Here is a 24,478-nt window from a genome sequence, read left to right on the forward strand (position 1 = left end):
GTTGCAGTGAGCCAAGATCGCACCACTGCACTCCAGCCTGGGTGACAGAGCAAGACTCTGTCTCAGAAAAAAAAACTTTTTTATTTTATTTTATTTTGAGACAGAGTCTTACTCTTATTGCCCAGGCTGGAGTGCAATGGCGCAATCTCAGCTCATCGAAACCTCTGCCTTGCAGGTTCAAGTGATTCCCCTGCCTTAGCCTCCTCAGTAGCTGGGATTACAGGTGCCCACTACCTCGCCCGGCTAATTTTTAAGAATATTTTTAGTAGAGACGGGGTTTCACTATGTTGGTCAGGCTAATAATGAACTCCTCACCTAGGCGATCCACCCGCCTCTGCCTCCCAAAGTGTTGGGATTACAGGCGTGAGCCACCGCGCCCAGCCAAAAAAAACTTTCTCAACAAAAACTTAATGGTGGTATAGTTCTGATGAAAATGTTCGTGTTCATGACACAGAGTTAAATTTGGAGTTAAATGTCCAAACGGTTAAGACCACAGACTAAAAACACACACATCCACAGGCCTGACCATGTGGAGGACGCACAGGGAGTGACTCACCCACCCATGGTCTTTAGAGTATCTTTTCATTCTCTCTGTTCTTTTGGTTTATCTACTACCATTTGTAGATTTTCGTCTGTTCTTTTTTGCTTTTTTTTTTTTTTTTTCAGACAGAATCTTGTGGCTGGGCGTGGTAGCTCACGCCTGTGATCACAGCACTGGGAGACTGAGGTGGGCAGATCATGAGGTCAGGAGTTCAAGACCAGCCTGGCCAACATGGTGAAACCCCGTCTCTACTAAAAATACAAAAATTAGCCAGGTGCAGTGGTGCGCACCTGTAATCCCAGCCACTTGGGAGGCTGAGGCAGGAGAATTGCTTGAACCTGTGGGGTCCAGCCCTACTAGGGTTGTGGGGTGTTCCCTATCACTGTGCCAAGGCTCTGGATCCAAGAAATAAGGAGATAAACACCAAAGGACTGGATAAGAGCAGCTGGGCTCGAGGGGGGGAGTGGGGGGCAACGCCACTTACAAGTGGAGACAGGCGAGGCCCGAGTGTCCAGGCATGTCTGTATTTATTAGGTATAGGTTGGGGGCAAGTAGTGAGTGAGGTCATCTCAAGGATAGTGATGGGGTCAAGACAATCACATGAGTAATAACCAAGGGACCCACCACCATTAGGTCACCTAGGCTAGGAGGTGGGCAGTGCGCAGCCAGGAGGGTGCAATGTGCAACATCTCTTATCTAGGGGCAGGCAGCTTCTAAGCTTTTCTATAGGAGGATGTTTTGAGTCAGCAAAGTAGCCAGACAGCTGACAGGGTTCACAGCCACCGAGGCACGATTATACTGAGCGGTTTTAAGCCCGGATGCTCGGGGGATCGCCAGCCTGGGGCCAGCTTTCCATAAGAATTGGAAGCAAAATACTGCAAATCCCTTTCAGGAGGAGTGATCTTTGCTCCAAGCCTGCCACACAGCGGGTATCTTTACGATGCTGAACTGAACGCTGCCGCCTGGGCTGACCTGCCATGTAGTGCATGCCCTTTCAGGCAGGGCACTACCGCCTGAGCCATTGATTTTTGCCCTGGTATGGCTGTTTTTCCTTAGTTCATGCTCTGTACCGCGTCTGCTCTCAACACTCCTCCGATTACAAACTAAGATATGACTGTGTAAAAGGATTATATAGAAGGAAATAAATGAGCAGTAAGTTATTCTTCTGCTTAGCTCTCCTTCCTCAGTGCCCAGAAGGTGGGTTACCCACAGAACGCAGGAGGTGGAGGTTGCCGTGAGCTGAGATTGCACCACTGCACTCCAGCCTGGGTGACAGAGCCACAGGCATGAGCCACTGCACCCAGCCTCTTTTCTGCTTTTTAAAATTGCAAAATGCAGTATACACACACAAAAGTGTGTGAAGACACGCACACGTACCATTTAATAAATAATTATAAAGTGAACACTTGAGGCCTGAATCACCTCCCCAGGTCAGGAAATATAACCTGGCTGATGCTCCGGAGACCTCCTGTGGGCCTACTCCGGACTGCCTTTCCATGCAGCGTGAGGGCCCCCGACAAACACTTTCCCCCAACCAGCAGATAAGGAACAAGTGTGAGCAGTTTACCTGGGAGTGACCCCAGGGACCCCCGCGGGGTCAGGGAAGTGAGGCTGGAAGCCCACAAAGGCTGTGTAGCTGTCTTGGCCTCAATCCTGTGGGGGATTCTGGAGGCAGAACTTGCCTCAGAGGCTGCTGTTCCTGGGGGTGCCAGCACTTCATGCCTGCCCTGCGCTGCGCAGGCACCAGTAGCAGAGGAAACCCTCTCCAAGTCCCAGGAGCCAGAGCCTGGAGGCACCTGGATTGCCCTGGGAACAAGGGTCTGTGGGCAAGGCGCCAACAGCGTCCATGCCAACCACATCCTGCCTTTTGCAAAATCACTGTCACAGGCTGAGCCGTGTCCCGCAAAATTGAAGCTGAAGCCTGAACCACCACTGTGACTGTATTTGGAGATAGGACCTTAAGGGAGGTAATTAAGATTATGTGAGGGCGTAGTGTGGGGCTCTAATTCAGTAAAACTGGTGTTACCTATAAGAAGAGGAGGAGCCCCCCATATCTGTCTCTCCCTCAACCCCTGCACACAGAGGAAAGGACATGTGTGGACCCAGTGAGAAGGTGGCTGTCCGCAAGCCAGGAAGGGAGGCCTCACCAGAATCCAGCCCTGACAACGCCTTGACCTTGGACTTTCAGCCTCCTTCCAGCACTGGGGAAATAACTTTCTGTCTTGAACGCCACCCAGTCGATGGTATCTTTTTATGGCAGCCCTAGCAGACTAAAACAGCCACGGGCTTGCTCTGCTTTATTTTACCACCAAATATGAAGTCCTAAATACTAGAATTTTATCAGGTTTTTAACTTCATAAACTGGAATTATACTGCACGTGTTCTGTTTTTCTTTGGTAACTGGTATATGTAATTCTTTTCTTTTTTTGAGGCCCAGTCTCACTCTCTTGCCAGGCTGCAGTGCAGTGGCGTGATCTTGGCTCACTGCAACCTCCAGCTCTCAGATTCGAACGATTCTCCTGCCTCAGCCTCCTGAGTAGCTGGGACTACAGGGGCACACCACCATGCCCAGCTAATTTTTGTATTTTTAGTGGAGACGGGGTTCACCATGTTGGCCGGGATGGTCTCAATCTATTGACCTCGTGATCCACCTGCCTTGGCTCCCAAAGTGCTGGGATTACAGGCGAGAGCCACCATGCCCAGCAGTGGCACATGCAACTCTTTAAGTATAACTGTAGTCTGTTTATATCATTGCTGGGTTGTATCCATTTATGAATAGGGTCCAGTCTATAGTTGATGAATATTTGTACATTGTTTTTCTGCTGTTGCAGAACAAATTGCTACAACTTAGCAGCTTAAAATAGCAACATTCAGGATCTCAGTTTCCACTGCCCAGAGCTGGGCATGGCTAGGCTACCCTCCAGGTGTTGGCTGGGCTGTGTTCTCATCTGGCAGCCCTAGGAAAGAATCTACTTCTGAGGTGATGCAGATTGTTGGCTGAATTCATTTTCCTGTGTTTGTGTGCTTGAGGGCCCCTGCATCCTATTGGCTGTTGGCTGGGTGCACACTCAGGCCCCAGAGGAAGCCTCCATTCGCTGGAGGGGCCTGAGTGTGCACCCAGCCAACAGCTGCTGGGAGGCTGGTCTGGCTCCAGTTCACAGCATAGCTGTTTCCTTCTTCAAAGGCATCAGGAGCTGGGTGCGGCAGTGGCTCACGCCTATAATCCCAGCACTTTGGAGGTGGGCGGATCACCTGAGGTCGGGAGTTTGAGACCAGCCTGACCAACATGAAGAAATTCTGTCTCTACTAAAAATACAAAATTAGCCAGGTGTGGTGGTGAATAGCTGTAATCCCAGCTATTCGGGAGGCTGAGGCAGGAGAATCCCTTGAATCCAGGAGGCAGACATTGCAGTCAGCCAAGATTGCACTACTGCACTCCAACCCAGGCAAGAAGAGTGAGACTCCATCTCAAAAAAAAAAAAAAAAAAAAAAGGCTGCAGGAAAACCTCTCATCTGGACAGCTAATGCAGAGTCTCATGCAACAGTACCATTCCAGGAGTGTTGACCTTTGCCATGTTCAGAGGCAAGGCACAGCCCCGCCTGCACTGGAGGAGCACATGCTGGATGTCCCCTCCTTGGGGTGACTGTAGGGTGTGCTCATCACAGGTTTTATATATATATATATACACATACATACACATATCTTTTAGATGGAGTTTTGCTGTCACCAAGGCTGGAGTACAGTGGTGTAACCTTGGCTCACTGAAACTTCTGCCTCTGAGGTTCAACGATTCTCCTGCCTTAGCCTCCCAAGTAGCTGAGATTACAGGCCCCCAGCTAATTTTTGTATTTTTAGTAGAGATGGGGTTTCTCCATGTTGGCCAGGTTGGTCTTGAACTCCGACTTCAGGTGATCCCCCTGCTTCCCAAAGTGCTAGGATTACAGGTGTAAGCCACTGTACCTGGCCTGATTTACATTCTTGAGGCTATGATGAGTCGCACTGCTCTAAACATTCTTTTTTTTTTTTTTTTGAGATGGAGTCTTGCTCTGTCTCTCAGGCTGGAGTGCAGTGGAGTGATCTCGGCTCACTGCAACCTCCGCCTCCTGGGTTCAAACGATTCTACCTCAGACTCCCAAGTAGCTGGGATTACAGGTGCCCACCACCATGCCCGACTAATTTTTGTATTTTTAGTAGAGATGGGGTTTCACCATGTTGGCCAGGCTGGTCTCAAACTCCTGACCTCAGGTTGTTCACCCGCCTCAGCCTCCGAAAGTGCTGGGATTACAGGTTTGAGCCACCCTGCCCGGCCTCAGGAGAGGAATTGTGTTCACGTCTCTCCATGTCCGGGGAAGCGACATTTCCTATTTGCTTTAGACTAAAATAAATACTCGAATTTTCTGTTTACTGTAGGTAATATTAATTTGGGTTGCAAATGCATGCAAGGGCAGACTATGGGAATGATTTCTGTGAACACCGCCATCCTTTGCTGAGGGATGGAACCTCATCGTCTCCTGGGAGAGTTCCTTTTTTGTAGTCCATCCCGTGTTGAGAGCATAGCTATATTAGGGTCCTCCAGAGAGACAGAACCATTAGGATACAGGCATAGGCGAGGGACAGGAGATTGACCGGCGGAACTGGCGTTTGCAATTACGGAGGCTGAGAAGTCTGAGCGGGAGACCCCGGGACTCTGGTAGCCTGGCTCAGCCCAGGTCGGAAGGCCTCAGATCAGGGAAGCCAGTGGTGTGACGCTCAGCACGACCGACCAAAATCACGCCTTACGTGATTTCTAGGAACTGACACTTGCCATCAGCCGTAACAACAGGGCTGCCGGGCCCAGGTTCATGGGTGCCTCCACTGCGCCTGCGCCCAGCCGCCCGCCACTCCCTAAAGCAGGAGCTCCGTTCCTCCGAGTCTTCAGGTTCCGGGCTCCGGTTACCCAGACCTTGGGCTGAGGTCCCTTGCTACTGGGTCAGAGCTTTAGAAAATATACTTTAACTACTTCCACCAGCATTTCCACTTGTTTTCTGCAGGAGAGTTGAGTCCAAACCATCGCGGTCTGAGCTCCGGGGCAGGCCGAGCGACCCTCGTGGGCGGCGATACCCCGCCCCACGATGTCATCTCACCCTCACCCAATTCCCCGCGCCTGCCTGCTTCCCGGCCCCACCCCTTCCCGCCACTCAATCCCGCGCTCATCCTTGAGGCCAGGCCCCGCCCCTTCGCGCCACCCAATCCCTGTGCTCGTCTTTGCGCCCACGCTCTGCTCCTGCCTGCTTTTTACCCAATCCTAGCGCTCGTTTCTGCAGCCAGGCCCCGCCCCCGCCCGCCCGTCGCCCAATCCCAGGGCTGACTCTCGTCTGCCCTCTCCGCCGCAATCTCCCTCTCTGCTAGGCCTGGGGCGGGTCTGCGGCTGCGGCAGGAACATGGAGGACCTGCTGAGGCGCGAGCTGGGCTGCGGCTCCGTCAGGGCCACGGGCCACACGGGGGGCGGCTGCATCAGCCAGGGCCGGAGCTACGACACGGACCGAGGACGAGTATTCGTGAAAGTGAACTCCAAGGCCGAGGTGAGGCCGCGCGTCGGACGGGCCTGGAGACCGGGCTCCGTCCAGGGAGGGGCGCGGGCCTCGGCGCGGGGCGTGGCCGCCGTTTCTCCCGCCGGAAGCCGGGGTGGCTCTCCCGGGACTGCCTGGCGCCCCTTGGGGGAGGATGCTTTGCGCGGGGCCAGCAGTGAACAGGGTCGGGGGCGGCGGAAGCGTCGGGGCGTCCGGCGTGTTTGTCCCTGCTGGGAACTGTCCCGAGCGGGAACGCGGCCGCTCCATTTCTGCTGCCCGTGAACTTTCGGGGTCCCGCGGGACGTGGGGCGGGTCTGGCTGCTGCAGTCGCGCGCCCGGGGTTCGTGCCCTGCGCTGCTGGCTGAGTGGGGTCGTTCCGGCTGGTGGCGCTGCAGGTGCCGGGCCCCCGTGAGCCTGGTCAGGACGTTCGCCCCGCGGCCGAGGTGCGCCCCCCGCGGCCTGGCATGCTCTGCCTCTCAGAATCCTCTTCCTAGTGACTTCCGTTTTCTTCCCGGGAACGAATCCCACCTCCCGTGATGTGGGATCATCTTATTCTGGAACACGGATGTTCTTCTCCTTCGAACCTTTGTTCTGGGAGATCAGCTGCGTGTCATCCTGTACGTGGTTTACCCAGGAATCCGTCAACTGTGCGGTTTTTTTTTTCTCTTGAGGCAGAGCCTGGCTCTGTCTCCCAGGCCTGAGTGCAGTGGTGCGATTTGTCAACCTCCGTCTCCCTGGTTCAAGTGATTCTCCTGCCTCAGCCTCCTGAGTGGCTGGGATTACAGGCGTGCACCACCACGCCCACCTGATTTTTGTATTTTTAGTAGAGATGCGGTTTCACCATGTTGGCTCGGCTGGTCTTGAACTCCTGACTTGAGGTGATCTGCCCGCTTCGGCCTCCTGAAATGCCGGGATTACAGGTGTGAGACGCTGCACCCGGCCCATACCTGGTTATTTTAAAATTTTTTTAGACATAGGGTCTCAATATGTTGCCCAGGCTGATCCCAAATTCTTGACTCAAGCAATCCCATCTGCCTCAGCCTCCCAAAGTGCTGGGATTACTGGCGTGGAGCCACCTCATCCAGCCCACAGTCCATTCTAAACACTTTATAAATATTAATATCACTCCCTAAGACAGGCAGTTAGTGAGAAGGAAGATAATCACTTTGTAAGCATAATTTTCGAAGCATCGTCTTTAGAAAAGAAAGGGAAAACTGGGTCCTGGCTATACTACTAGAGTACTCGTTGGGGAGAAAATAAGGAGGAACAGGACAAACAAAATGCAGAGAGAGGGGAAGGAGGGTCTGTGAACCAGCTAAGGCTAAGGCTCCTCCACAGAAATATCCACTTGTATGTGGCCCTAAGTTTCTAGCTAAAGCTAAGAACACTGATACTCTAGCCCCAAAATAAAATTAAGCATAAGTTGGGATGTAGAGGTACAAAAGATTGACTTAAGGGAGGAGTACGAGAGAAAACCAGTTACCGAGGATGCAAAGGACAGATAAGAATAATCAGAGGAGGCCAGGCACAGTGGCTCACGCTGCCACTGTTAATTTTGGGAGGCTGAGGCGGGTGGATCTCCTGAGGTTGGGAGTTCGAGACCAGCCTGGCCAACATGATGAAACCCTGTCTCTACTAAAAATACAAAAGTTAGCCAGGGTTGGTGGCAGGCACTCATGAGGCTACTCATGGGGCTGAGGTAGGAGAATCCCAGCTACTCATGAGGCTGAGGTAGGAGAATCGCTTGAACCTAGGAGGTGGAGGTTGCAGTGAGCCGAGAGAGATTATGCCTTACACTGCAGCCTGGGCAACAGACCGAGACTCTGTCTCAAAAAAGGGGAAAAAAAAATTAGCCAGGCCTGGTGGCATCATGTGCCTGTAGTCCTAGCTACTCAGGAGGCTAAGGCAAGAGGATCTCTTGAGCCCAGGAATTTGAGACTGCGGTGAGCTATGATCACACCACTGCACTCCAGCCTGGGTGACTGAGTGAGACCCTGTCCAGACAAAATCCAAAAACCAAACTAAAACAACCCAGAATGGACTGTGGAAGTTAGTTGCTAACTCAGCTGACAGCAAGCCTGTGAAACTGGTACTATTCCTGACTCCGTTTTGCAGATGAAGCTGAGGCACAGTGGGCTGAAGCTGCTGCCCCAGGCCATAGAGTCAGCGGTCGTGAGAATGGGTAGAAGGATATCAGAGGCAGCTCTGCTTGTGGTTGTCTGTGAGCGGTAGAGTGAATGAATAGAGCACCATGCCTCGGCCACACGCCAGAGACCACAGGACTCGGTGCAGAATAATGACAAAATAGGCAAAATGTGTCTGTTGTGGAGGGCTGGGCACAGTGGCTAATGCCTGTAATCCCAGCACTTTTGTAGGCTGAGGCAGATGAATCACGAGGTTAGGAGATCGAGACCATCCTGGCTAACATGGTGAAACCCCATCTCTACTAAAAATAAAGAAAATTAGCTGGGCATGGTGGCATGTGCCTGTAGTCCTAGCTACTCGGGAGGCCGAGGCAGAAGAATCGCTTGAACCCGAGAGGTAGAGGTTGCAGTGAGCTGAGATCACACCACTGCACCCCCGTCTGGGCGACAGAGTGAGACTCCATCTCAAAAAAAAAAAATCTATGCTGTGGAAAGTCAGGATAGAGGTTGCCTTTAGGGAACAGGATGGTGGGTGATGGAGAGAAGAGGTGTTTTGGATTGCAGTGAATCCGGAGTCTTGATCTGAGAATACTCGCACCATAGGAACGTATTGAGTTGGACTCTGTCGAGTTGTGCACTTTGCTGCATGTTCTTCAGTGACAATTTTCCTTTAAAAGAAAGAAGGTATTTTAAAGGGGAAGAATTACCTAATATGGGAAGTTTAGGGAAGATTTCTTTGAGACATGGAAACAGATACAAAGTTGAAATCTGAAGGATGGCTAGGAGTGGCAAAAGATGAAGGAATAGTGATCCAGCCAGGCGCGGTGGCTCACGCCTGTAATCCCAGCACTTTGGGAGGCTGAAGCGGGCGGATCACCTGAGCTCAGGAGTTCAAGAACAGTCTGGCCAACATGGCGAAATGCCGTGTCTACTAAAAATACAAAAATTAGCCAGGCGTGATGATGCATGCCTATAGTCTTAGCTACTCCAGAGGCTGAGGCAGGAGAATCACTTGAACTCCAGAGGCGAGGTGGAGGTTACAGTGAGCCGAGATCGCACCATTGCACTCCAGCCTGGTGACAGAGTAAGACTCCATCTCAAAACAAAAATACAAAAAAAATTGTTCCAAACAGTGGTGACATGGCAGCAGTGGTGGGGCTCTGAGGCTGAGGAGGTAGGGACTCTGAAGAACTGAAAGAAGGCTGAAGAAAGCTGGAAGACAGGAGCATGAGGAGAGTGTGTGTGTGTGTGTATGTTGTGTCTGTGTGTATGGTGTATCCGTGGCTGTATGTCATGTGCGTGTGTCTGTGTGTGAGGGTGGAGCCCCAGGTAAGGATGGAGAAGCGGGCAGGGCAGTAGTGTGTGTAGCAGGAGGAAAGGAAAGGCCTCTGGCCCTGACCTCTTCTTTAGGGATCACTGCCATATGGTGAGCAGGGGAACCCCTGTAGTCCTGGGGAGGGCTTGCTGTAGTCCTGGGGAGTCAGATGGAAAGGATGTCTCATGATAATCAAGATACCAGTGCTAGGCAGGAGGTAGCATAGGACTTGGTGGTCTGTTCAGGTGAAAAGTGACCCCAGGTCACTGGCAAATGCAGTCAGGGTGCCACCTGTACCTGAGAGGCCAGGTGAGCATGTGTCCTATAGGTGGAACAGGACTGGAGTTGAGGTGTTGTGTGAGCATACAGACCGGTAACCCACATTCACAGTCCTCTGTTTGCCGGATCTTAGTGGATTAGTGCCTTCGACTTTCCTCTCTCCAGAGAACCTCCGATTCAACCATAGCACTATAGAAATATAGTCCAATACCAGAAAGCACAAGCTCTCTTCTTCCAGTACAGCGTCTGACCCTGCAGCCTATCCTGTGGACAAGTGCCTTTGAAAACACTGTCCATGTATATGGAATCCTCAGTCAGGCTAGCTTTGGTTTGAAGTTGTAATGCTAGAGGAAAACATATCTACAGAACCTTTCCAGAATTAACCTTGCCTCCCTCCATTTACCCTGCTTGTGTTATTTTTCTGATAGGCCAGAAGAATGTTTGAAGGTGAGATGGCAAGTTTAACTGCCATCCTGAAAACAAACACAGTGAGAGTGCCCAAGCCCATCAAGGTTCTGGATGCCTCAGGCGGTGGCAGCGTGCTGGTGATGGAGCACGTGGACATGAAGCATCTGAACAGGTGGGTCTTCATACCATCCCCTGCTGGCTTCACACCATCCTCCCCACCCCCACTGGCTTTATTATCTGAGCCAGCACGTCTTCACACCACCCCCGGCTGGCTTTATTTTCCACCAAGTGGTTCTCTGATAACTGAAGCTTGTACTGGGGGCACCATTTTGAGGAGTGTGACACAAAGAACCCCATGACTCCACATATCATGAGTTCTGCAGAATGAACAGCAGGCACTTTCTGCAACCAAGGGCAGTAGCAAGAGGAATCTCCCAAAGTGAGATTCTGACCAAAGACCCTGCTGTGGGCTGGGCGCTATGGCTCATGCCTGTAATCCCAGCACTGGGTGGCCGAGGCAGGTGAATCACTTTAGGTCAGGAGTTTGAGACCAACCTGGGCAACATTTTGAAACCTGTCTCTAGTAAAAATAAAAAATTAGCTGGGCATGGTGGTGCACCCCTGTAGTCCCAGCTACTTGGGAGTATGAGGCATGAGAATCACTTGAACCCGGGAGGCAGAGGTTGCAGTGAGCTGAGAGCACGCCACTGCAGCCTAGCCTGGGTACTAGAGTGAGACTCAGACTCAAAAATAAGAAACCCTGCTGCAAACTTGAATGCGGCTGGGAAAGACTGTCAAATAATCAGCACCTTTATCCCCCTCATGCTTCACCAGAACTGACTTTCTGTCCTCAAAATGTTCAACCTACTGGCTGGGCATGGTGGCTCACCCTTGTAATCCCAGCACTTTGGGAGGCTGAGGCAGGCAGATCACTTGAGGTCAGCAGTTTGAGACCAGCCTGGCCAATACAGTAAAACCCCACCTGTACTAAAAATACAAAAAATTAGTCAGGCATGGTGGTGGGTGCTTATAATCCCAGCTACTCTGGAGGCTGAGGCAGGAGAATGGTTTGAACTCTGGAGGTGAAGGGTGTAGTGAGCTGAGATCATGCCACTGCACTCCAGCCTGGGCAACAGAGCGAGACTGTCTCAAAAAAAAAACCAGAATGTTTTGCCAGGCATGGTGGCTTATGCCTGTAATCCCAACACTTTGGGAGGCTGAGGTGGCTGGATCACGAGTTCGAGAGATTGAGCAACATGGTGAAACCTGTGTGTACTAAAAATACAAAAATTAGCTTGGCATGGTGGTGCACACCTATAGTCTCAGCTACTCGGAAGGCCTAGGCAGGAGAATGGCTTGAACCCAGGAGGCGGAAGTTGCAGTGAGCCAAGATCGCACCACTGCACTCTAGCCTGGCCTGTGGAGCGAGACTCCATCTCAATAAAACAAAAACAGGCTAGGTGCGGTGGCTAATGCCTAAATCCCAGCACTTTAGGAGGCTGAGGCAGGAGGATCATGAGGTCAAGAGTTTGAGACCGGCCTGACCAATATTGTGGAACTCTGTCTCTACTAAAAAAAAAATACAAAAATTAGTCAGGCATGGTGGTGCGCACCTGTAGTCCCAGCTACTTGGGAGGCTGAGGCGTGAGAATCACTTAAACCCAGGAGGCAGAGGTTGCAGTGAGCTGAGATTGTGCCACTGCACTCCGGCCTGAGCGACAGAGTGAGACTCCATCTCAAAAAAATAAATTAGGGCCGGGCGAGTGGCTCACGCCTGTAATCCCAGCACTTTGGGAGGCCGAGGCGGGTGGATCATGAGGTCAAGAGATCGAGACCATCCTGGTCAACATGGTGAAACCCCGTCTCTACTAAAAAAGTACAAAAAATTAGCTGGGCATGGTGGCGCGTGCCTGTAATCCCAGCTATTCAGGAGGCTGAGGCAGGAGAATTGCCTGAACCCAGGAGGCGGAGGTTGGGGTGAGCTGAGATCACGCCATTGCACTCCAGTCTGGGTAACAAGAGCGAAACTCCATCTCAATTTAAAAAAATAAATAAATAAATAAATAAAATAAAAAATAAATTAAAAGTTTGCCCCTCTTTATGTGCCCTGAGACTAAGTGGTGGGTGTGTCTTGCCTTTCTGTGTGTCATCTGTTTAGTTACTGCCTTTTTATTTGACAGTCATGCTGCAAAGCTTGGAGCCCAACTGGCTGATTTACACCTTGAGAACAAGAAGCATGGAGAGATGCTCCTGAAAGAGGCGGGCACAGTGGGTATGGTGCTGCGCAGGCTGTGGTGCTCCCACTTAGAGGAGAACGTTGAGCCAGTGTGGGCTCAGAGGTGGGGCCATGCAGCGGCCGTGGGAGGGTCAGACGTGTGATGATGCCAGAGCAAAGGAACGTCAACCCTGAGCCGCATCTCACAGTGCACTGAATACTGTGAATGTGATGAGTGTGTGTCCTAAATGCATTTGAAACACGGAAAATGTTTGCTGGACATGAGACCTCCCTGGTGTTACAGTTGCTTTTACCTCTCCTTCCCCAGATGAGTCTAAGCAGAGGTCCTCTGGCTGTGTTTAAAGAGCAAGGCCTTTATGCACAGGGTCTCGCCTTGTAAAACAGTCATACTTGAGCCTCAGAATTACAGTTGTCCTGTCTGAGCTTTCTGGAGTATAATGTGCTGTCAGGATTGAGGGAATTTTCCAGTATTTTAATCTGCTGACATTGAGAATCTGTGCAGCCCATGTGGTAAATGTGAGGCAGACGAGCTGCCAATCAGAGCAGATAACTAAGGATCTACTGTATGAGGCATGCAGCTAGACAGTCTGTTCTGTGAGGGTCCATGACGGGCACCCCCCAGGCCACCTGTCTGGTGACATCCACTGAGAGGCCCCCAGGTTCCCTGTCCTGTCCCTTCTAATCTCAGGGGGTTTAGTCCATTGGAATTTCCCTTGAGTTAGGGAGACTGCAGAGGAGTGAGATGATTTCTTCTTTTCTGAGACGGAGTTTTGCTTTTATTGTTAGGCTGGATTGCAGGGGCGTGATCTCAGCTCACTGCCACCTCTACCTCTTGGTTTTAAGCGATTTTCCTGCCTTGGCCTCCTGAGTAGCTGGGATTACAGGTACCCGCCACCAGGCCAGCTAAGTAGAGATGGTGTTTTACTATGTTGGCCAGGCTGATCTTGAACTCCTGACCTCAGGTGATCCAACCGCCTCAGCCTCCCAAAGTGCTGGGATTACAGGCATGAACAGTTTGAGATTTCAAAGCACAGTAGTCTATCTAGCACACATGGCAGCAGATTTGCCACTGGGAGCCGTTCCTTCTGATGGATTGGGGGCAGATTCTTTTTCTTCTTTATTTTATTTATTTATTTAGAGAGAAAGTCTAGCTCTTTTCCCCTAGGCTAGAGTGCAATGGTGTAATCTTCGCTCACTGCAACCTCCTCCTGCCTTGGTCTCCCAAAGTGCTGGGATTGCAGGTGTTAGCCACCGCGCTCGGCCTGTTTTTTATTTTATTTTATTTTATTTTTTGAGACAGAGTTTCGCTCTTGTTACCCAGGCTGGAGTGCAATGGCGCAATCTCGGCTCACCGCAACCTCCGCCTCCTGGGTTCAGGCAATTCTCCTGCCTCAGCCTCCTGAGTAGCTGGGATTACAGGCACGCGCCACCATGCCCAGCTAATTTTTTGTATTTTTAGTAGAGACGGGGTTTCACCATGTTGACCAGGATGGTCTCGATCTCTTGACCTCGTGATCCACCCGCCTCGGCCTCCCAAAGTGCTGGGATTACAGGCTTGAGCCACCGCTCCCGGCCTGTTTTTTATTTTTTATGTGGTTTTTTTTTTTGAGACGAAGTTTCACTCTTGTCGCCTAGGCTGGAGTGCAATGGCGTGATCTCGGCTCACTGTAACCTGAGTTCAAGTGATTCTCCTGCCTCAACCTGCTGAGTAGCTGGGATTATAGGCGCCTGCCACCACACCCAGCTAATTTTTGTGTATGTTCAGTAGAAATGGAATTTCACCATGTTGGGCCAGGTGGTCTCAAACTCCTGACCTCAGGTGATCGCCCACCTCAGTTTCCCAAAGTATCTTTTTCCTCTTTAAGAGGGTCTTCTTCTCTTTTTTTCCTGTGTGGTCCTCCCCCTCATCCCCATGTGTCCCGTTGGGGTGTGAGACAGGTCCCCTGAGAGGTGTCTGTGGGCTCCCTGTCCTGTCTGTCCTCTGGTGCCATTCCTCAGGAGCAGCTAGTGTCTTTGATGCCAACATGTGCAGGCCCTGTTTGGGGTGTTCTGTGGGTTGGTGGAGACCCAGGCCCAGTTTGTTTCTGGCAGAGGCATAAGCTTGTAGGAGCTCACTGAGGTTGTGTCTGAAGGTGACTCAGTTTTGAGAGTGGGGGACCAGGATCCTTTGGAACTAATTCGTTTTCCTTCTTTTTTTTCTTTTGCCTGCAAGGAAGAGGAGGTGGGAAGGAGGAATGGCCCTTTGTGGACCGGTTTGGATTTGACGTGGTGACGTGCTGTGGATACCTTCCCCAGGTGAGTGGATGGCGTTTGCTTCTATTCCACAGTCAGGTCAGCTGTTCAGACACAGGTGGGAGGCACACCCCCTTCCTTTTTTTGTGAGCTTTGGTAAAAGTATTTGCCCCATTTTTTGTTTGCTGATGTTCAAGAGGTTGACATGAGGTTGACCCACCTAATGTGCTAGGTAAGCATGAAGAAACCAAGGAGGACCAGCAAGTTAGATGCTAAATTTCAAGGTGGGTAAAAATGAGGGATTGTAACAGATGTTTTCTTTTAGATATACTAAACTCTCAAAGAGAGTGGAGTGACAAGGGTTTGTAGCTTTTGGTTGTATGATTTTATGGTTGCTTCCTTCTGCATTTCAGCCTGGGAAATTCTGCTTGATGCTCAGCACGTGTGGAGTGGACAGGGTGGTGGCTCCCTCGGGAGGGGGATACAGATGAACCTAGAAAACTTTCTGGGGTTTGCTGGCGGGCACGGGGGCAATAGAAAGACTTGGAAGTGTAGGAGGTTGTCCAGAAACCTGCCGAGGGTCCAGGAGTGGCATGCTCTGGTCCTGCCTGCTCTGAGGGGGGTTTGTAACCAGGTCTGCCCCTTCCTGTTGTGGCTGTCCTCACTGTTTGTGTGCATATGTATACCTGTGTGTGCACACACTTGTGTGCATGACTGTGTGCGACGCATGATGCTGGCACCGAGAATGCTCCATGTGCTGCTCCAGCCTTGTGTGTCTGTCTCGCTTACCCCTGGGTAGTGAGTCCTCTCTTGGGGTCCTTCTCAGCAGGGCTCCATGTGACCTCCCGTCATCACTGTCTGGGGAGGGGCTGTCTGAGCAGATGTCAGAAGTGAGCCCTGGGGTCAGGCAGGTCAGCCAGCTCTGGCCTTCATACTTCACTGTGAGTGCAAATTAAGAGAAAATGTTAGCCACTTGCTTTAGCAGGAAAAAAAAAAAAAAACAATTTTTGATTTTAAATAAAAAAGCGAGGCTGGGCACGGTGACTCAGACCTGTAATCCCAGCGCTTTGGGAGGCCAAGGTGGGTGGATCATAAGAGATCCAGATCATCCTGGCCAACATGGACCTGTCTCTACTAAAAATACAAAAATGAGCCAGACATGGTGGCACATGCCTGTAGTCCCAGCTACTCAAGAGGCTGAGGCCAGAGAATCCCTTGAACCCAGGAGGCAGAGGTTGCAGTGAGCTGAGATTGTGCCACTGCACTTCAGCCTGGTGACAGAGTGAGACTCCATTTCAAAAAATAATAATACAATATAATACAATAAAAACAACTTAAAAAGCCCTGGTGGCTCATGCCTGTAATCCCAGCACTTTGGGAGGCTGAGGTGGGAGGATTGCTTGAGCCTGGGAATTTGAGACCCCCTCTCCAGTAAAAATACACAAAATGAGCAGTTGTGTGCCTATAGTTCCAGCTACTTGGGAGGCTGAGGTGGGAGGATTGCTTAAGCCTAGGAGTTCAAGGCTGCAGTGAGCTGTGATAGTGCCACTGCATTCCAGCCTGGGTAATAGAGCAAAACCTTGTCTCACAAAAAGAGAGAGAGAAAGAAAGAAAAAGGAAGGAAGGAAGGAAGGAGGAAGGGAGGGAGGGAATGTTCTAGAAGACTTCATTCTTGGAAGGCTACAGAGTGGATCCTGAAGCTTCTCCATGCTTCCCACTGCTCTTGGGATAGGATCTGAGGTCTTAGCATCCGGTTCCCCTGGGATGTGGTTCCCCCCAGCCTCCTGTGTCTGTGAGACTCCGGTTACCCCTGGATGTGGTTCTCCCCCAGCCTCCTGTGTCCGTGAGACTCTGGTTCCCCCCGGATGTGGTTCTCCCCAGCCTCCTGTGTCTGTGAGACTGGTTCCCCTGAGATGTGGTTTCCCCCAGCATACTGTGACTGCCACCCCTTCCACGTGCCGCCCCTGCAGCCCTCCACTTAGATGCTCTGGGTAGCTGAGCTCTCCCTGAGTCCTGGCGTTTCCCAGTGAACTCTGCTTTCAGTTTTGCTGTTACTGTGCAGGTGAATGACTGGCAGGAGGACTGGGTTGTGTTCTTTGCCAGGCAGCGCATTCAGCCCCAGATGGACATGGTGGAGGAGTCTGGGGACAGGGAGGCCCTCCAGCTTTGGTCTGCTCTGCAGGTAAGCGGGGCCCCACCGCATGCCCAACACCTGCCACACATCCCACTCGCCTGAGGTGGGGAGGCGCCAAGGCATGTAAGGCTACCTTGGAGTCTGGTTCTGGATGGGAGGTGGGTGCCTGGTGGTGTCCCTGCTGCTGTCTGGGGTGGGGGCGGGTGTGTGGAGCGGTGCTTAGGGAAACCTCAGCACCCCTCCTGCATGCTGTGATCAATTGGCTGAGGCTCCATTTTCTTCCCTGCAGTTAAAGATCTCTGATCTGTTCCGTGACCTGGAGATCACCCCAGCCTTACTCCACGGAGACCTCTGGGGTGGAAACGTAGCAGAGGATGCCTCCGGGCCGGTCATTTTTGACCCAGCTTCTTTCTTTGGCCACTCGGAATATGAGCTGGCCATCGCCAGCATGTTTGGGGGCTTTAGCAACTCCTTTTATTCTGCCTATCACGGTAAAATTCCCAGGGCCCCAGGATTTGAGAAGCGCCTTCAATTGTATCAGCTGTTTCACTACTTGAACCACTGGAATCATTTTGGATCGGGGTACAGAGGATCTTGCCTGAACATCATGAGGAATCTCGTCAAGTGAGTGTGCTTTGCTCTGGAGGAGGCCTCAGGTTTCTCCACAGTCCTCTTTAGGATAAACTCTTGTTTCTTCACATGGTCAGAGTAGCTTAAGACCAACTCGGTAGCTTATTTTTAAGCCTTGCAAAGTATTATAATATTTCCGAAGAAAGGTTTAGTCATTACAACTTTGTGGGGGTTTGTAGGTAGACAGAGCCATGATAGAGGCAGGGTATGAACCGAGGAATGGATGAAGGAAGGTGGCTCTCAGCCACACTGCTGCTCCAAGGTGGAGAGACTGTAAGTGATCTCAGGTGGGTGCCGGGGAGGATCCAGTGTGTGGGGAGGCGGTCAGCACGCCCGGGCACTGCTGCTCGGAGGGCACCTTTCCGCCACCTCCTCCCTGCTCTCCTGTGCAGGAACGTCTCAGAGCTGTTAATGTTGATGCTTCTTGGTTGGCAAGACTTGGGTCTAGACATGAAACCATGTTACTAAAAGCTTCTTAAAATGACCAGTTCCAAAATCAGGCACACTCCTCTTCTTCCTGCATGATCCCTGGACCCTGCTGCAGGCTGAGCAGGTCTGTAAACCAATTCTGGGAGTGACCAAGCTGCCGGCCTTAGGGTGTCCTTGGGTAAATACAGGAGCCTTACTTGCTTTTATCATTACCCCATCTTCTCTGTCATTTTCTAAAGCTTGCTAAGTTGTCATTCCTTTGCACTTTACACACTTCAGTATTGTAGTGATGAGAAATATTTCATGAATGACATTGATGCTAATAAATTGCTTTGCATAAAAATTTGAATAAACTTTCAGTGTTTTCAATATGTACAAGATTGTATATTTCCTTCATTTATTGTAATTCAATATTTATCTTAGTTGTTTGCTGAAAAACTTTTGTAATATTTTGTGACAATAAACAGGTACAACTAGCGTTTTTGTTTTGTTGTTTTTAGAGACAGGGTCTGTCTGTTGCCTAGGCTGGAGTGCAGTGGCGTGATCATAGCTCACTGCAGCCTCAAACTCCCAGGTTCAAGCAATACTCCCATCTCAGCCTCTTGAGTAGCTGGAACTACAGGTGTGAACCACCACACCTAGCTAATTTTTGTATTTTTAGTAGAGACGAGGTTTTACCGTGTTGCCCAGACTGGTCTCAAACTCCTGAGCTCAAGCAGTCCTCCCTCCTCAGCTTCCCGAGTGCTAGGATCACAGGCCTGAGCCACCATGCCTGACCCAGCTGTTACTTCTTTCATTTTTTTTTCTCTTTTTAAAATCTTTTTACCTTTTTTTTTAAAGACAAGGTTTCACCATGTTGGCCAGGCTGGTCTCAAACTTCTGACCTCAGGTGATCCACCCACCTCGGCCTCCCAAAGTGCTGGGATTACAGGCTTGAGTCATTGTGACTGGCCTCTTTTTTTTTTTTTTTGAGACCGTTTCCAAGCTGGAGTACAGTGGTGCGATCTCGGCTCACTGCAGCTTCTGCCCTCTGCCTTCTGGGCACAAGCGATTCTCATGTCTCAGCCTCCTGAGCAGCTGGAGTAGCTGGTATGCCACCACGCCGGCTAGTTTTTGTGTTTTTAGTAGAGATGGGGTTTTGCCATGTTGCCCAGGCTGGTCTCGAACTGAGTTCAAGCAGTCAACCTGCCTCAGCCTCCCAAATGTTTTTTCTTTTTTAGTTGGAGTCTTGCTCTCTTGCCCAGGCTGGAGTGTAATGGTGTGATCTCAGCTCCCTGTAACCTCTGCCTCCTGGGTTCAAGTGATTCTCCTGCCTCAGCCTTTCAGTATAGCTGGGATTACAAGTGTGCACCACCATACCTAGCTAATTTTTGTATTTTTAGTAGAGGGGGTTTTGCTGTGTTGGCCAGGCTGGTCTTGAACTCCTGGCCTCAAGGAATCCACCTGCCTCGGCCTCCCAAAGTGCTGGGATGACAGGCCTGAGCCACCATTCCTGGCCCAACTATTGTTTCTTTAAAATCTCTGTAGCCTTGTCTTTTTGTTAGGATAAAAGGATAGCTCAGAGCTTCAAAGTAAGAGCAGGAATAGCCTAAGAACTGTCTGCTGTACTTGACTAGCAGTGTTATTTTACTGCCATTCATATTCACCCTGTGAGATCCGGAAAACATTGAAGGGAGAATGAAAGGAGCTGTAGAATGACCTCTTGGGGGAAGAAGCCACTTGGTGATACTAGGCAAACACCCATGTTTGAGGGGTCGCCCAGTGTTGTCATGACTGGGCTGAAGGGGATGGACTGAAGACTTCTTGTTTGCTTGTTCTGTTGTAAGTCAGGGCCCCTCAGCAGAATGCAGTTCCTTTAGAATGCTGGTTTTTGTGTGGAGCGAGAAAGGACCCTGAGTGTGGTGGTCAGTTTCCAGCCTGACTGTTCCTAGACTACCATTTGCCAGGATTTCAGCCTGTTTACTTTGACCCTGGGAAACTGATAACTTCCCGAGGAAAACGATGCCTCGCCCAGGCGCGGTGGCTCATGCCTGTAATCCCAGCACTTTGTGGGGCTGAGGCGGTGGATTGCAAAGTCAGGAGATCAAGACCATCCTAGCCAACAGAGTGAAATTCCATCTCTACTAAACTACAAAAATTAGCTGGGTGTGGTGGCGCACGTCTGTAGTCCCAGCTACTTGGGAGGCTGATGCAGGAGAATCACTTGAACCTGGGCAACAGGTTGAGCTAAGATCACGCCATTGCACTCCAGCCTGGCGACAAAGCGCAACTCGGTGTCAAAAAAAAAAACAAAAGGAAAGTGATGCCCTGGCCGGACCCCATCCTGACGGCAGGTGTGCTGCTTGACTCCCTGCTGGGAGTCGGTTTCCAGGAGGGCTTTGGTTTTGGCGCTGACAGGCCTGAGGCCTTCCACAGAGACGGTGAGTCTACAATGGACGCCGTCTGGGAAGTACAGCCCAGGCTCCTGTGGTTAGTCAAGTGTGAAGAAAGTTGCCCAGGTGCCACGGCAAGAGACTGAGGCACAATCTGTCCCAGCATAATAAATAACTGATGCCTTACAGACATGACACCAGATAGATATTAGATTCAACACATTCAATTATATAATCAATCTTATTACATCATTATTCTCCATTAGTCTTTAGTATTATAGTGTAATGTTTGAGTCTTATATACATAATCGGGTGAAATATAATTTGGAACTAAAGGGACATTGAAGTGATCAGGAGGTGAGAGTAAATGCCTTGCAGTAACACCAGTGCCTGGGAAGGTGCCCGTGACTTAGCAGGCAGGCCTTGTGGTAACACCAGTGCCTGGGAAGGCGCCCATTACTTAGCAGGCAGGCCTCGCTGTAATGCCAGCGCCCAGGAAGGCACCCGTTACTTAGCAGGCAGGCCTTGCAGTAAGGTCGGTGCCTGGGAAGGTGCCCGTTACTTAGCAGGCAGGCCTTGCAGTAACACCAGTGCCTGGGAAGGTGCCCGTTACTTAGCAGGCAGGCCTCACTGTAATGCCAGCGCCTGGAAAGGTGACCTATGCATAGCAGGCAAGACTTGCAGTAAGGCCAGCATCTGGGGAGGTGCCCATTGCTTAACAGGCTGTGAGGGGTAGTTTTCCTCTCACTGGGGAGTTCAGAGAAAACTGTTCTGCCAGCTCTTGAGGAAGGTCTGACACTGGCCGGGCTGGCCTGCAGACATCCAGGGTCTTAAACACCTCCCCATGGTGCTGTGCTCTGATGGCCACCATCCTTGTTCACCTTCATGTTCACTTTCCCACCCGATGCTCCCTTGTAAATTCTTAGAGCCTGTGAGAAGTAAGAATAGAGGAATCCTAAAAGCCTTTGATCTGTCTGGTAAGTGCATAGAAAGACATTGACGTATGTGCCTCCCCACCTTGCAGCGGCTGCCTGAGAGGGAGGGGCCCTCTGTACTCTACCCATGTGGCCCCCTGAACTGTGCCCACGTGGACCCCATATTGTCAGTACATGATTTGCATGACCCCTACCAATCATGTCAGATGAGTCACTCTCCAGTCCTGCCCCCCGCCCTGTATACAACAAATGTCAGTGCGTCCTGGACTCCGCCCCAGTAGCAGTGGACCCTGGCCCAGCTGAATTCTCTTATCTCTGTATCCTCATCTTTCTTTTCGACTATCTATTGTCTCTGCACACAGAACACCCACTAGACCCTGTGGGCTGGACCTGCAGAAGCAGAATGGCCATTGGGCAAGGAAACAGTGGATGGGACATGCATCTGTTGAGCCTTAGGGAATCGGAAGAGAAGGCTGGAAGTGTGGCCCTCACCTGTAATCCCAGCACTTTTGAGGAGGCTGAGGTGGGAGGATCATTTGAGCTCAGGAGTTCAAAACCAGCCTGGACAAAATACAGAGATCACATCTCTAAAAGAAATAAAGAGAATCTGAAGAGAAGGGTCTCCATTTCCTGTTCCTCTATTTCACATGAACCATCAGTGTGTAGAACCCCGTAGCCCTGAGAAGGTGAACAGCTTTTGGCTCCGGATGCTGCTGCATTTGGAGAGTGTAAGGCAGCTTCCCCGGGTTGTTGGTCAGTGGAGGAGCTGATAGGAGGGCTGAATTGCCCGGGGCCCCGGACATCACCATTCTCCATCAGCTCAGCACCGGGTGCCCGGGGCCCTGGACATCACTGTCCTCCATCAACTCAGCACCGGGTGCCCGGGGCCCTGGACATCACCGTCCTCCATCAGCACACCACTGGGTGCCCGGGGCCCTGGACATCACCATTCTCTGTCAGCTCAGCACTGGGTGCCCGGGCCCTGGACATCATTCTGCATCAGCACATCACCAGTGACGAGCTTCCCCGAGTGGTTGAAGGAAGGATGGTTGGGTCCTCCAGAAGTGGCGGCCTTCTCTTCCTCCATGACTTTGCAAGGGTCCACCTTGTGAGAGGCCATTGCGGAGAGCACAGCCAAACAGAGCCATCAGGAGGGGTGTCTTGGGGTGGGTCAAAATGGTCAACAGCAGTGTGGCAGTTTTCAATTTTGCAATGCTGCAGTACATGTTAGCTTTTTATTTTTTATTCATTTACTTAATTTTTATTTTTTTGAGACAGTCTCACTGTGTCAACCAGGTTGGAGTGCTGTGACGTGATCTCAGCTGACTGCAACCTCTGCCTCCCAGGTTCAAGGGATTCTTCTGCCTCAGCTCCCCAGTAGCTGGGATTACAGGTGCAGGCCACCATGCCTGGCTAATTTTTATATTTTTATATTTCACTGTGTTGGTCAGGCTGGTCTCAAATTCCTGACCTCAGGTGATCCCCCCGACCTCGGCCTCCTAAAGTGCTGGGATTATAGGCGTGAGCCACCACACCCAGACCTGCGTCAGCTTTTTTTGTTGTTGAGGTGGAGTCTCATTCTGTCACCCAGGCTGGAGCGCAGTGGTGCGATCTCAGCTCACTGCAACCTCCACCTCCCAGGTTCAAGCAGTTCTTCTGCCTTAGCCTCCTGAGTAGCTGAGACTACAGGCCCGTGCCACCACACCCGGCTAATTTTTTAGTTATTATTTTTAGTAGAGATTGGGTTTCACCATATTGGCAAGGCTGGTCTCGATCTCCTGATCTCAGGTGATCCGCCCGCCTCCGCCTCCTGAAGTGCTGGGATTACAGGTGTGAGCCACCACACCAGCTTATGTATTTATTATAATATTATATATATATATATATATATAATATATATACACAATACATTTTTTCATGAATTTTTAAAGTACCACCAAAATCCTATAGGCTTCAGGCACAAAGGCCCCTGCATCTACCCAGAGTTGATTTTTCTGGATTATTCTGTCCATGAAAGACCATACACATGTCATCAGAGGAGGATCTTCACATACAAAGCTCTGCTGTTTCTGGGCTAGCTTAGCTGGAAGATATGGGGGAGGGGATAGGTTTTGGTTTGGAGGCAAAGTTTTAAGAGACAGCTGTCTGCTGTGTCCTTGCAGGCTGGCATGTTGACATCTGAAAGCACAGAGAGACTGGGCTCTGGACACAGCTTGGAGTTGCCTCTGTCAAGGGGCAGCCGTGAGCCTCTGGGCAGGAAGAGGTTTGTTCTCTTTGGGGCAGCCGTGAGCCTCTGGGCAGGAAGTCCAGGGAAATGGTGGTTGCACTGTGCATGCATCTAGGATCCTCAGCTCTCATCTCTGGGATCTCAGGCGCAAGGTGGCTTCACTTGTTATTTCTTACTGTAAGCGGGATTATATGAAAACACCTAATCTAACACCGTCAGGGTGACAGCTTTTCCATAAAAGCAAGTCTTTAGATACCTGAAGTCAAGCCTTCAAAGTCAAAGTAAAACCAAAGGGCTCACACCTGTAATCCCAGCACTTTGGGAGGCTGAGGCAGGTGGATCACCTGAGGTCAGGAGTTCAAGATCAGCCTGGCCAACATGGCAAAAACCCATCTATACAAAAAATATGAAAATTAGCTGGGTTTGATGGTGGATGCCTGTAATCCCACCTAGTCAGTAGGCTGAGGCAGAAGAATTGCTTAACTTGGGAGGCGGAGGTTGCAGTGAGCTGAGATTGCCCCATTGCACTCCAGCCTGGGTGACAGAGTAAGACTCTCTGTGGGTTGCGAGGGGGGAAGACCTGTATCTTTGAAAGATGACGTAGGGGTGCACTGTCAGGGGTACATGGGAGAGAAATCCAGGTGGCAGGGTGAGGGCTGGGGGCTTTCTTGTGAGTGGGTAAGCAGGACAGTGAGAAGGGGAAGGCCCAGGAGCTGTGGAGGGGCCAGGAGAGGGTGGTGAGGGAGAGGGTGAGGGTGAGGGAGAGGGTGGTGAGGGAGAGGGAGTGGCAAAAGGCTTGTCCACGTATTTCACTGAGGGCTGCACCACTTCTGCACATCCCACCTCCACCCGTCCCCGCCCCTCTGCCTGAACCACCCCACTAACTAGGTGGCCTCTGCTTGGGGTGACCCAGAGGAGCGTGAGAGGAGAGGTTAGGATATTGTTCTCTGACTTCCTTCATGGAGCCCACACCCCAGGCCTGAATGGCACCGGCTCTGTGGCCAGATGTGGCTATCTCCTGTGGTCTCCCCACCCCCGGCCTGCGT

General features: G+C 51.0%; 1 protein-coding gene across 1 annotated transcript; it reads left to right on the forward strand.

The window, feature by feature from the left end:
* Window positions 1–5,928: 5,928 nt before the first annotated feature.
* Window positions 5,929–18,375, forward strand: FN3KRP (fructosamine 3 kinase related protein). Its single transcript, XM_035302256.3, has 6 exons — window positions 5,929–6,103; window positions 10,258–10,409; window positions 12,418–12,509; window positions 14,686–14,768; window positions 16,768–16,887; window positions 17,129–18,375. Exons 1-6 carry the CDS (start codon window positions 5,963–5,965, stop codon window positions 17,465–17,467), a joined length of 927 nt encoding a protein of 308 aa, XP_035158147.1. The 5' UTR covers window positions 5,929–5,962; the 3' UTR covers window positions 17,468–18,375.
* The last annotated feature ends 6,103 nt before the right edge of the window (window positions 18,376–24,478 follow it).

Source organism: Callithrix jacchus, chromosome 5 (assembly GCF_049354715.1).
Source record: "Callithrix jacchus isolate 240 chromosome 5, calJac240_pri, whole genome shotgun sequence".
NCBI lineage: Eukaryota > Metazoa > Chordata > Mammalia > Primates > Cebidae > Callithrix > Callithrix jacchus.